The sequence below is a fragment of the Dufourea novaeangliae genome, unplaced genomic scaffold (assembly GCF_001272555.1).
Source record: "Dufourea novaeangliae isolate 0120121106 unplaced genomic scaffold, ASM127255v1 scaffold75, whole genome shotgun sequence".
Lineage (NCBI taxonomy): Eukaryota > Metazoa > Arthropoda > Insecta > Hymenoptera > Halictidae > Dufourea > Dufourea novaeangliae.
In genome coordinates, this window is record NW_015373946.1 from 328521 (window position 1) to 340002 (window position 11482).

The 11482-nt window shown below is 35.9% G+C and overlaps 3 protein-coding genes across 3 annotated transcripts; 1 reads left to right on the plus strand and 2 right to left on the minus strand.

Moving 5' to 3' along the window:
• Positions 1-355: 355 nt before the first annotated feature.
• LOC107186064 (anaphase-promoting complex subunit 15-like) lies at positions 356-1304 on the minus strand. Its single transcript, XM_015573862.1, has 3 exons — positions 1108-1304; positions 964-1023; positions 356-629 (listed from the first exon to the last, which is right to left on the minus strand). Exons 1-3 carry the CDS (start codon positions 1231-1233, stop codon positions 408-410), a joined length of 408 nt encoding a protein of 135 aa, XP_015429348.1. The 5' UTR covers positions 1234-1304; the 3' UTR covers positions 356-407.
• Positions 1305-1884: 580 nt separating this feature from the next.
• Positions 1885-7284, plus strand: LOC107186058 (high affinity copper uptake protein 1). Its single transcript, XM_015573854.1, has 5 exons — positions 1885-2091; positions 6003-6239; positions 6310-6542; positions 6652-6681; positions 6997-7284. The coding sequence occupies exons 2-5, from the start codon at positions 6003-6005 to the stop codon at positions 7196-7198; spliced, it is 702 nt and encodes a 233-aa protein (XP_015429340.1). The 5' UTR covers positions 1885-2091; the 3' UTR covers positions 7199-7284.
• A 1808-nt stretch (positions 7285-9092) lies between these two features.
• On the minus strand, positions 9093-10508 carry LOC107186054 (ras-related protein Rab-9A). The gene is made up of 3 exons (XM_015573851.1): positions 10002-10508; positions 9677-9933; positions 9093-9176 (listed from the first exon to the last, which is right to left on the minus strand). Exons 1-3 carry the CDS (start codon positions 10434-10436, stop codon positions 9158-9160), a joined length of 711 nt encoding a protein of 236 aa, XP_015429337.1. The 5' UTR covers positions 10437-10508; the 3' UTR covers positions 9093-9157.
• Positions 10509-11482: the final 974 nt, after the last annotated feature.

Below are 11482 nucleotides of genomic sequence, written 5' to 3' on the forward strand. Positions count from 1 at the left end.
AGCCCCGATCAACAGCGATGGCCTGTTGAAACTATGGCGGGAACGCGCCACGTTTCATTTTTTGCATAATTTTCACGATGATGCAGAATTTTGCTGTATTCGGCTGCTTGTTCGTTTGTTCGTGCTTGTGGAAGGGGTCCTTGACCGAACCCGCGGCGATTCGAAAACGCTGACTACTCATAATAATGATGACGCTTACTTGTACTCGCGAGGGAATCGCTCGAGTGGCTGAATTCATTGGGTTTTCATCGTACGTATAATTATTTATTCATTTATATGTAGACTTAACTCTTTAACGTTGTATAAATAAATTATTAAACTTAAACGTCGATATATGTATGATATATCGGTTGCGAAGCATTTAATGTATATAGGGTTGAAAATCGGTAGTGATCGTATAAGATAGTTCAAGGGTATCGACCGGTATGTGTGCTGACCATTCTGATGGACACTGGTTCTGTCACTGTATCGGTTGGACTGGATCTCTGCTGCTGATGGGAGTAGCTCACTTCCATACCAATTTCGTCCAAATCTTCTTCCTCTTCTTCATGGGTATCCGATTCCTCCTCCTCCTCCCCTTCTCCCTCTTCTTCCTCCTCCTCTTCTTCCTCTTCCACGGATCCTCTGAACTGTTCATAATTGTTAATATGTACTTCGGTCCTTAATTTACTTCCGAGGATGCAATAATATAGGAAACTTATTTATCTCGTATCTTGTACAGCAATATTTTTCAACCGCACGGCTGTTTTCCAATCCGACAGTCGGTAACAACGTTATGCAGAAATTAACGATCACAGCATATGGTAAAAGTTATTTTTTCTCGAACACAATATTATTTTATAGTACAATGTGCTTTGTTTTACCGAAGAATGCATTAATTTGTAAGAATATGTCATAAAATATTATCAAATACATAAACAAAGAGTGAGATATATAACGAAAGCGGAAGTGAGGTTAACTTACGTCGCTGACTGTCTTGCCAATAGGAATATGATCGTATCCTTGTATTCGAACGTGTTCTCTCTAGAAACATTAAAATATAAGAAATACAGAAAATTATCCATTTAATATTTACAACTGATGCGTGTCAATTGACATGACACTAACCCATGCTTGGTGTTCTGCTTCGAGTGCAGCTACCTCGCTTTCATCGTCACATGGCCTATCGGCGTTAAACCACAACGGATCCGTGGCTCTGGGTTGTAAATGTGGCCATAATGGCATAATCGACATGTTGAAATTTAATATTACACGCAATATTTAACAATGCACGAAGGATCGATCTTTCACTTGCCAAATTACGAAACATACACAAACATTCTGGGCGTGCGCACGAACTTTGGCGCGTATCATTCAGACTTCAAATGCAGCCTTATTGCAACTAACGGAACATGTATTTATGCAACTGTTTCAGCTACAAACAATTGTATTTACTGTTCCGTACCATTCGTTAACTTTCATTGATTAAAACACAGACTTTACTTTATGTACTTCCATATTAACCACAAAACATTAAAGACAGGTTATAGTTCATTGTGGCGTCACTATCAACGTGTGTTCAAAGTACAAAGAACAAACAATCTGGGAATAGTAATGGCACTATTTGCGTTTAAATTAATAATATATAATATTCGCAATGTGTAGAAAAATGTTTGCGACAATGAAATTCAAAATATTCTACTAAACCGAGTAAACTAAAGGCGTATCACGCACTGTCACAATACCTTAAAGCTAGTCCATAAACCTAACTCGACTGTGGCGCTTCTCGTTGGTACACGCGTTCACTACATCGTCAGATCTACAGTGCCATCTGTTAGCGTATTTTGGAAATTATCCCACCACATTTTAGTGTTCCGTGTTTACCCGCGAAAACCATCATGCTTAGTCTTCGTCATTTTACGTCCACGGCGATGGAGGAAACCGAGAAAGTTGCGTGCAGTTTATTAATGGATCTCTGAGAGGTTGCTTGTTCCGTTCACGCAGAAAAATCTGCGAACGTGTTCATTTAATTTATCATAATCGCATTCGAGCAATCTCATTAGATAAAAACCGTATTCATCGCGTGACATAACCTCGCAAAGGTGAGCAAAGGTGAGTGATACAATTGATTATTTTGTGCGCGTCAGATTAAAAGAATGCGCTGTGAGATTATCTTAAATTGACAGAATTTTTCTTATATAGACGGTATTCTTTATACTTTATATTCTCTTGTTTATTCTCCTTTATGATTCTCGATGTAGAAATTAAAGGCAAAGTCGATCGACCTACATTGACAGCTGCAATCACGTTACTAGAATGCAGTAAGAAAGTCCTATGCGTCCTATGTAATAGAACTTTCACCTACTTTTATCTGAATGTAATCCCTTCACTTTTCGAAGATTCTTAATATGACGTCGATAATTTTTCATTCAGTGTTGTAATTTAGAAAGTGAATAGTCATCCGGGAGTTCTAAGACAATAAAAACCACAATATTCGTTCTTTAGAAATTTATATAAACGACATATGTTACGGGTACATGACGCAAAGATAGTTGAAACGATAAGAACTGAATGCATCGTTAAAGTCTACGTATACATATACTTTATCGCAACGTGTTCTGTCGAATCGAATTTTACATTCATAAATTCTCCACGTAAATCACGGGGTCGACGTTTCTATCTCGCGTTAATTACCCACAATTAAGTGTCATCGATTCAATTGAAACCAATATCGCCCGCTCCCGGTCATTCAATTTTGCATTACCTAACGGCACTTGCGATATCCACTGATTGTAGGATGCTCGAAGCAACAACACATTTCCGCGATTAACGCGACAAAAGCGTTCATAATGTTACTGGCATGCTCCTTTGTCTCGTTTTTAACAAGTCGATGTGTTCCTTCGTCTTCCGTGAATTAATCGATAATGGGAACATGTTCTTCCGGGAAAATTATAATACGTATTCTTTCTCGCGTGGAATCCTGGAATTTCAATATAAGAATTCCAGAGCAACGGCAAATTGTCGGTCGGCGTAGGACTTCGTAGGTCATCCTTCTCTATTTTTGTTAATTCATTTCGCACACGAAAGCGAATTATTAAAGCTGCTTAAATTCAAGTTATAAAACCATGATTGGTGTTCGAGACACGAGTTCCTGTTTTTCAACGGTGTCGCTCATCCCTATCATCACTTCTAATCGCGCGTGGTTAATGCGGTGAAATTGTTAACCGCGGGTAATAATCGTGTGTCATTTTATCACGCAAAAACCTACATTGCTTTGAATATTCTACTTCAGCAAGGTTTTTTTCAGCTAACGTTCCCGCGTGAACATTTCCAACTTTCGGAAATTGATCGATTTCTGTATTTTTTTTTTCTTTGTTACTGATCGAAGCGCGGACAATAGTGTTTGTTCAACTTCTCAAGGATATCAAACTACAAGGTGTAATTATCCGATACATACTAATCGTCGTTTCAAAATACGCAGAACAGCCGTATTTCCGTTACCGCTGAAATCGTTTCACCAGTAAAATAACGATACGCGCCGAGATGGTGTTTCTTCGCCGACAGAACTAGATGAATTGTTTGTAAACATTTCGTTGCATTCGACGTAACTATTATTCAACGGCTTAAGTGTATCGATTAGGCTAAACATAATCAGTCGACCGAGCAACAAAAAAAATGTTCATTCCGAAAAGATAAGTTAGGGCACACTTACGAGGCAGCGTCAGTCTAGTGTGTTGCACGATTATTTTTTCACCTTTACAAACAGAATTCATTATCAATTTTTTTTATCTGAACAGTACGCAAATAACCGCGATTTTTCTTGCAAATAGTCGAAGATAAACTTTTCACCAGTTGTTGTTTTCCGAAGCATATCTTCGCGAACGATACTGGTCTCGTATAAACATAATGCCACCCTGACGATTGTTGCGCGTGACGTATTTTCGCGAACTGTAGTTTCTTTTTTTCTCTTGAAACATATTATGTTTCATTTCCACGATACGCAAGTAGATAGAGTTCTGTTGTAGCGTCGCGTTCAAAACTACTTATGGCTTTTTTATCGATCTTTATTTATTTCGCCAAATCTGAACGCGCGGTTTGGCCAGACCATTCTTCGTTCCTGCAGATATTTATTTAACAGGCAGAGATATTTCCAAAGTAACTCGTCGGCATGTTTGCCATTCGCGCACCTGTAACGCCAAAACTTACGTTATTACATACGTATTTACTACTTTCATACGTAAACGGCGCTCATTGGTCCGGTGAATCTTTGGCCTTTTACTTATCAAGGTCCTGGGGTCTCATCGATACCGTTGCCGCTTGCAATGAATGTGAAAAGTAGACGCGTTATATTATCGTTCGCCGACACTTTTATATCAAGCTTTTGAAATTCGCAGAATCTGCGAGAACATAACGTACGAACGATTTTAGTTGATTCTACCTGAGAGCTTCTTGGTCCGTTGCTCGGGAAAGGATACGCCAAGGCCGGCTTAAGATCTTTAAACGCCCTAAGCATTTAGAAGATCGTGGTATCTCAAATTTAGAAGATTGTGGTATCTCTATATACGTATACTGGCTGCCAAATGTTTTCGGCCAAACTGTAATTTCCATCATACCTGTGTCATAACTTTTGTCAGTCCCGTATTTGTTAGAAACAGGAGAACAGATTATTTTTACAGAAAAAAATGTTGAGTATCACTAAATCTAAAGAAACAATGTATCCTCAATATGGGTGTATCAAGAGTTTATTCGTATTGTATATTTTTTTTTTTAAATACGTTGAAATTACTCCATGGTAAATCTAGCAATTGAATGTTTCTGTGGTGCCCCCCTTCCTTTGATGCCCTAGCAATGTGTTTAGTTTGCTTAATGTAATAAATTCAGCCCTGGGATAAACGCCCTCGGTGTACAAGTATGAACGCTAGTAAGGAACGTTAGTCGCGCTACATCGGCCCGCTGAATCTATACCCGAAGAAATCCGCTTTAGAAAGTCCGTCGACTCGTGTTTTTCTTTTTTTATTGTTGCTCTATCTCTTTGTTCTCTCGGGCCGACCGACAGTCATGAACTCATTTCTTCTGGTACTTACTTCTGTTCCAAACTCGTTCACGGCTAGCCTGGCAAGCTGCCGAACGGGAACGAATGACTTCACTAAAAACGACAATGTTAATTAAGAATGAGGCAAACAAAAACAGTGCACGATCGTCGGTAGGATTTTATGAATCGTATAAAAACCGAACGTGGTAACGGTTTTCCAAATAACCGGTGGAATATTCTGCGATCGCCTTCAAATTACGTAATAGATTCTCGTTCGGTAGCTGTACGGAGACGACGGTTTGCAGAGGAATCGAAGTGGTAGACATTTAAATTGAATGTAAATGTTCCTTGTAAGACTTTGCGGTCTTTCGCTGTTGGACAGTTATATTTTGATTCGCGGTGAATATCAGATTCTTCATTCTACTCGGCATCGATTACATCTCGCGCGCGCAAATACGGTAAAATACTGTGTATAGGTACGACACGTAATTCGAACGGGGCGATGAAGCGTGCAACAGGTGTCTTCCAGTACGGTAGCGAATTTCGTTCTGTTTGTCGGTACTGAAAAAACTTGATTCGCTGGTTAACGTGCTCGGAAACAATATTTTATCGCATCATGATCCCCCGTTCCTTTCCCACCGCTTATCGTGCCAATAATGATCAGTGGTAGTAGGCCTGTATATAAACGGGTACCTCGGTGGAATTGGAGAAGCGTCTGTCACCGATCACTGTTCGGTACTAGATATTTGTTCGACCTTCGAGCAGAACAACATGACATCGTCGTGTACCGAACACCCGGAAAAATGTTAATGTATACCGGCGTTGTGAGAATTGTTGTCCACGGAACAAGGACAAGCGCCGATAAGTTCTCGATGACGGTTAAAGCCTTACAATTATCCTCCGTCATTCACGAAGGTCTTTCAATTTCGTTGCCTTCGAGCGTTTTTAAAACGGAAGGGAATTTTCTTCTTTTTTTTTTTTTGTTGCGTAGATGTCTCATAATCACATGGCGCACATGATGAATAATGCTTCGGGGGGACATACGTCTCATGACGCTGACATGTCTCATGCAGGCATAGATCACTCGAACATGCACGGTGGTATGGGACACGATTCAATGGATCACGATCATATGTCGCATGGAACTATGGATCATAATGATCACGCTGGACACACTGTTGCCACCGCCACAGAAGCATGTGCAAACATGGGGATGCACGGTATGTCGGTACGTATCTCATCTATGGGCCGCCCATGGACACAAATTGCAGAGCATGAAACGATGGTCACATTCGCAGATGACATTCCACGGGGGATATTGCGAAAAAGTATTATTTGAATCCTGGAATATCTCCTCGGTCGGTGGCCTCGTTGGATCCATGATCGGTATCATGATCATGGCCGCGCTCTACGAGGGTTTGAAGTATTATCGGGAGTACCTATTTTGGAAGACGTATAATGCCCTACAATATAGAAGCGTCACGATGCCAGCAGAAAAGAATGTTGTGGCCGAGGATAATCGAGTCGTACAGTAAGTTTCGTACTCTTTCTCAGTCCATTCAAAAATTCGTTACATCCTCCAAGATCCGCAGAGACCTGGTACTCATTGTTCAACTTGATTTTATTTTTTCTTTTTTTAGTATGGTTGGAGAAGTAATTCACAAACAACCGTAAGTAAATGGAAACGAAAATTATATTTGTTTATTTAATGATTTTTTTTTATTTCAATAGAGCTTGTTTGTGAAACTATATTCTTTACGATTTTTATGTCTTTGTGCATGCGGAATATTGTACATTTCCTTTTTATAATTGGAAATCAATTTTATTCTTTCTTTATACATACATACTTTACATGCTTGTTCTTTTTGGGGCAACTCTTCTTTCCTGTTTATGCATTTTAACATGGCACAGTAGCTCTATATCTTATTATTTCAATGGATCCAAATTCGATTAGAAATTAATTGATTTCATATAAATTTGTGCAGGCCCACAATGTTGTCATGGATGCATACATTTCAAACATTCTTACACATAGTGCAAATCGTGCTGTCATATTTCCTCATGCTGATCTTCATGACTTACAATGTCTGGTTGGGCTTTGCTGTAGTACTTGGTGCAGCAATTGGTTACTTCTTGTTTGGATGGAAAAAATCTGTTATTGTAGATGTTACAGAACATTGTCATTAGCCGTTTATATAATTACAATGTAATATTGTATTATCATGTCAAAAATGTACATATCTGTACATTGTCATAAAGTTCATACTGATCAAAGGAACTGTGGAAGAATTAATTTTATGCAGTAAGCATCTACAAAAAGTATAATTCCTTCAAATTTATGATGTTTACAGAAATATACAAACGAAAAGTTTTTAGTTTAAGTTTATTCTCATGCATAAATATTTTATGCATACAGAATGCAATGTTCAGTTGTTTGTTGAAAAAGATAGTATTGTTTAATTATTATCGATTAGAAAATATCTATAAAAGGCAAATTCGTATACAAAAATACTGGAAGATTGATCTCTGATATGGACGACTGTAGCACATTTAATTTGTAAATACTGTTAAAAAATTTTAATAAGAAAAGTATCGTAAGATACGCGCATCCATTTCTCCAAACTTTAACACTCTTAATCCTAATTTTTTATAGTAACATTTTATACACGTTTATTATTCGATCGAGTGTAATGTTTGGAAAAAAGCGTGCAGTGGCATTTTGAATATTGCATACACCATGATGTATCATTACAATATAACATTATTGATGACTGTGTTATTAAAAATTAATTTAAAACTATTGTTATTCGTAAAATATAAAATAATATAAATACATATTCACTTGTGTGATTAAAAATCTAAGTGAGGTATCAAAGACACTTTTGCTAATATATTTTATCAATTTGAAATAAGCACAGAATATCTTTATTTTTTTCTTGCAAAATTGATTTTCAGGATATAAAATTTATAAAGTGTAAACGCACATTAAGTCATATTATTAAATTCTTGGAATAAATAATGTGTACTATAATAAATGCAACATATACTGTACAGAGGTGATTTTTGTAAAATTATTAATGAAATGTTTATAAAATTATTAATGAAATTCACAACGGATGATACAAAATGTATTTAGTTATTGCAGAATTTTCACCTTGATATGATTAAACTTCATATGTAGTTCGCATTTGAACCACCGCATTATTCAATATGATGCTAGAAATTTATATATCCCACATGTAGCTATACAAAAAGCACCAGCATGCACGTCACATATATAATTAATGCGAGCTTTGTCATTGGAAACCATCTTTAAATTACAATGACGTTACATACTCCTTATTGTTAGTATGTAAAGCATTACTAAAGCATTAGGTAGCTTTTAAATGAGTTACATTACTTTAGAAATGCATTTCATACATACAGTATTGTACAAAAAGCTTTGTCAGTTTTGTAACATTATTAATTTCGTAGGAAAATCTTTAAACACCAACTGCAGAACATTCCAAGAGCAGTAGAGTATGCTTTAGTGTATATATATATACATATATATATATTTCAAAATCATACATATATGATATAAACATAATAATTTAAAGGATTTTCTGGTAAATATATATTACACCACTGCCCTTAGTTTGCACTGCAAGGATAAGGCAAATTTAGATTACAAAGCTAAATTACAATTTATATCTATTCCTTATTTATAAAGCTGTTGATGATAATGATTATTACTATTGTTTTATCACAAGCCAATGGTGTACGAAACACTTAAAATACTGTCTGTAGCTCGTGAGCTGCACAAAGCGTGATACGAGTAGGACGTTCAATTTGACCTTACACTTTACAGTCGCATTCTGGAAAGATCAATCATAAAATATTATCTTTCCCGTACAATCTTGTAACTTTAATTCAAGTATTTTTAAAGAACTGAAAAAATTCAACTCAACAGAAGTAGACGAATCCGTCCAGTTTGTAAATGTATCGTATGGACGTTGTGTTCATTGGCAACATAAAAAGTACTGATTGCTACTAATAATTAAACACCATAAAGAAAAATATATGAATGCACAGACAGAAAATTATTTTTAATAATAAAAATCACCTTATTGTGATGAAAGTATTGCAGACAGGTAAGATATCTCTTCAAATTATTTTGTTAGACCTAGAAGAAGAACTGTGTTATGTGTAGAATTCCCACTCCCATGGTAATATTAAAGATTACCTTCATATCAAATTAATACATACATACATAGTTGTATATGTAAAGGGTTTAGATTTTTTCTAATAATGTTGCCAATGGTTCCACTTAGTTTTTAAGAAATAGTTAATTTGTTAAAACAGAAGCAAAATTTCATGTAGGTCAAAGAAAAGAGAATAAAATCCTTATACTTATGTAATGTAATGTCCATATCTGTCCTAAATACAATAATCACTTGCAAAAGTTGGTTCAATTTCTATCATAGTGTACTCTTTACAAGTATAAACAAATTTCATACGTCCATTCCAAGAATGCAAGTTTGCATTACAAGGATTATTTGTAGTGTTTATTTCCTTACCACACCTTTCAATTACCTGATCATAATTGGAATCTTTAGAATTGTATTTCATGCATTATGTTATGGAAACATAAAAAATATTTAAAATCTTTTATCTGTAACCTACTCAGCACCAGATATTGGCATACAACAACTCGAACGATGAGGAGACTGTTGCTTTGAAAGGTCAACTGTGTCTTCTACCAATGGACGTTCTAATCTAGCTTCTAGTTGTGCCCAAGCAGCAACAGCTACACCAAATGCAGCTTCAACATTGGTTGCATCTTTTGCAGATGTTTCTACCAATGGAGGATCTCCATTTTCTGTACACCAAGCTTTAGCTTCTTCTGTGGAGACTTGTTTCTCAGAATCTGGAACATCCACCTACAAAAGTTACTTCATTAAATATCACTATTAATTGTATTTATTCCTTCTTCAATAATTCTGCTTACTTTATTTCCAACAACTATGAAGGGAAATGTAGATTCTTCTTGAACATCAGCATAATAAAGAAATTCAGATCTCCAGAGGGCTAAATTTTTAAAGCTTGTCCTATCATCGACTGCATAAGTCAACAGACAAATATCAGAGCCTCTATAAAATGGGGTTCTAAGAGTTTTAAATCTCTCTTGTCCAGCTGTATCCCATATCTGAAGTGTGTATGCCTCTCCATTGATCTTAATGTCTTTGTTTAAAAATTCTACTCCAATGGTATGAAAACTATGTTCATCAAAGTGATTTGACACAAATCTGTTCATAAGGCATGACTTGCCTACACCACCATCACCCAGAATCACTACTTTTAAAAGTGTTGATCTTTGAGAATTACGATTTTGCAGATTTCCACCTCTTGGTGTACCTACTGTGTTCGAACTGTTTGCTGACATTTTTAATTCTTCACTTTTTTAATATAATACAAAGACTATACATTCAAAAATACAATATATGTTTGCCTTTCTCATATGTCAATATTCTTAATACTAAATAATCCAATCCTTCGTTTCTCGAACGTCGATCGTATTCGATGATTTCCTGTCAATGTAGAAATCAGCTGATTATGATGCTAAATAAATTAATTCACTTTCCTTACACCACATACATTTTGCGTCTGTAGACTGGCACTAACAATTCGTAAGCTTTTTGTTCTTCATACACGGTCAACAATCACACCATTTTAAGTATTTTAATACTGTGATCTTTGTTTCACAACGGAGCATAACCTTCTCATTTTATACTAGAACTTGAACGACTATTTAAAAATACAATTTTAATTTTGACCAATGAGATCGTAATTTAGAATTTTGCCGAGGCTGTGTACATTTTCTTCTTAGATTTTAATTTAACTAATCATACCAAGTCAAATACCTGATAAAGATGCCCTTTGATATCGAGTCACAATCATCGCCAAATTAAATTGCAGTTTCTCCGATTGGATATGTGTTGTTTGTTTACTCAAAAACATTTGATTATTGTAAATAATAGAACCGATCCTTTGATCTGTTCAAATAACTAAAATCTGTCACTGTCCCTGAACATTTTTGTTGAGCGCAAAGCATTTGACACTTTGCAGACGACGAAAGAAACGCCCATGTTGGATGTTGAATGCATAAGACAAAACATGGCTACCTGAAATTATAAATAATATCAATCTCGTGCACGTGGGACAATACTGCATACAACAACTGACTAATAATAACTTTCACGATAGTAACAGTAAATATAACATTCTACTGTCGCACATAATTTCAATCATGAATTGTCATAAACGTGGGGGTATACATTACTTGAATTATTTTTAAATGGTAATTCACAAAAGTATCTGGAAAATTATATCACCATTATAAAGTAGCACATACTACTTATAAAATTGGCATTCCTTGCCGAATAAAACACATAAAACAGAATTATTTCAGTAAGGAAAATGATTCTATAT

Excerpts from the sequence above, each read along its gene's own strand:
- LOC107186064 (XM_015573862.1), bottom strand. The coding sequence starts at position 1,233 with ATGTCGATTATGCCATTATGGCCACATTTACAACCCAGAGCCACGGAT. Across the intron at positions 1,024-1,107 it reads AAGCAGAACACCAAGCATGG|AGAGAACACGTTCGAATACA; the intron begins GTTAGTGTCATG and ends TAATGTTTCTAG. Across the intron at positions 630-963 it reads TTGGCAAGACAGTCAGCGAC|TTCAGAGGATCCGTGGAAGA; the intron begins GTAAGTTAACCT and ends AATTATGAACAG.
- LOC107186058 (XM_015573854.1), top strand. The coding sequence starts at position 6,003 with ATGTCTCATAATCACATGGCGCACATGATGAATAATGCTTCGGGGGGA. Across the intron at positions 6,240-6,309 it reads TGGGGATGCACGGTATGTCG|ATGACATTCCACGGGGGATA; the intron begins GTACGTATCTCA and ends TCACATTCGCAG. Across the intron at positions 6,682-6,996 it reads GAAGTAATTCACAAACAACC|GCCCACAATGTTGTCATGGA; the intron begins GTAAGTAAATGG and ends AAATTTGTGCAG.
- LOC107186054 (XM_015573851.1), bottom strand. The coding sequence starts at position 10,436 with ATGTCAGCAAACAGTTCGAACACAGTAGGTACACCAAGAGGTGGAAAT. Across the intron at positions 9,934-10,001 it reads TCATAGTTGTTGGAAATAAA|GTGGATGTTCCAGATTCTGA; the intron begins GTAAGCAGAATT and ends TAACTTTTGTAG.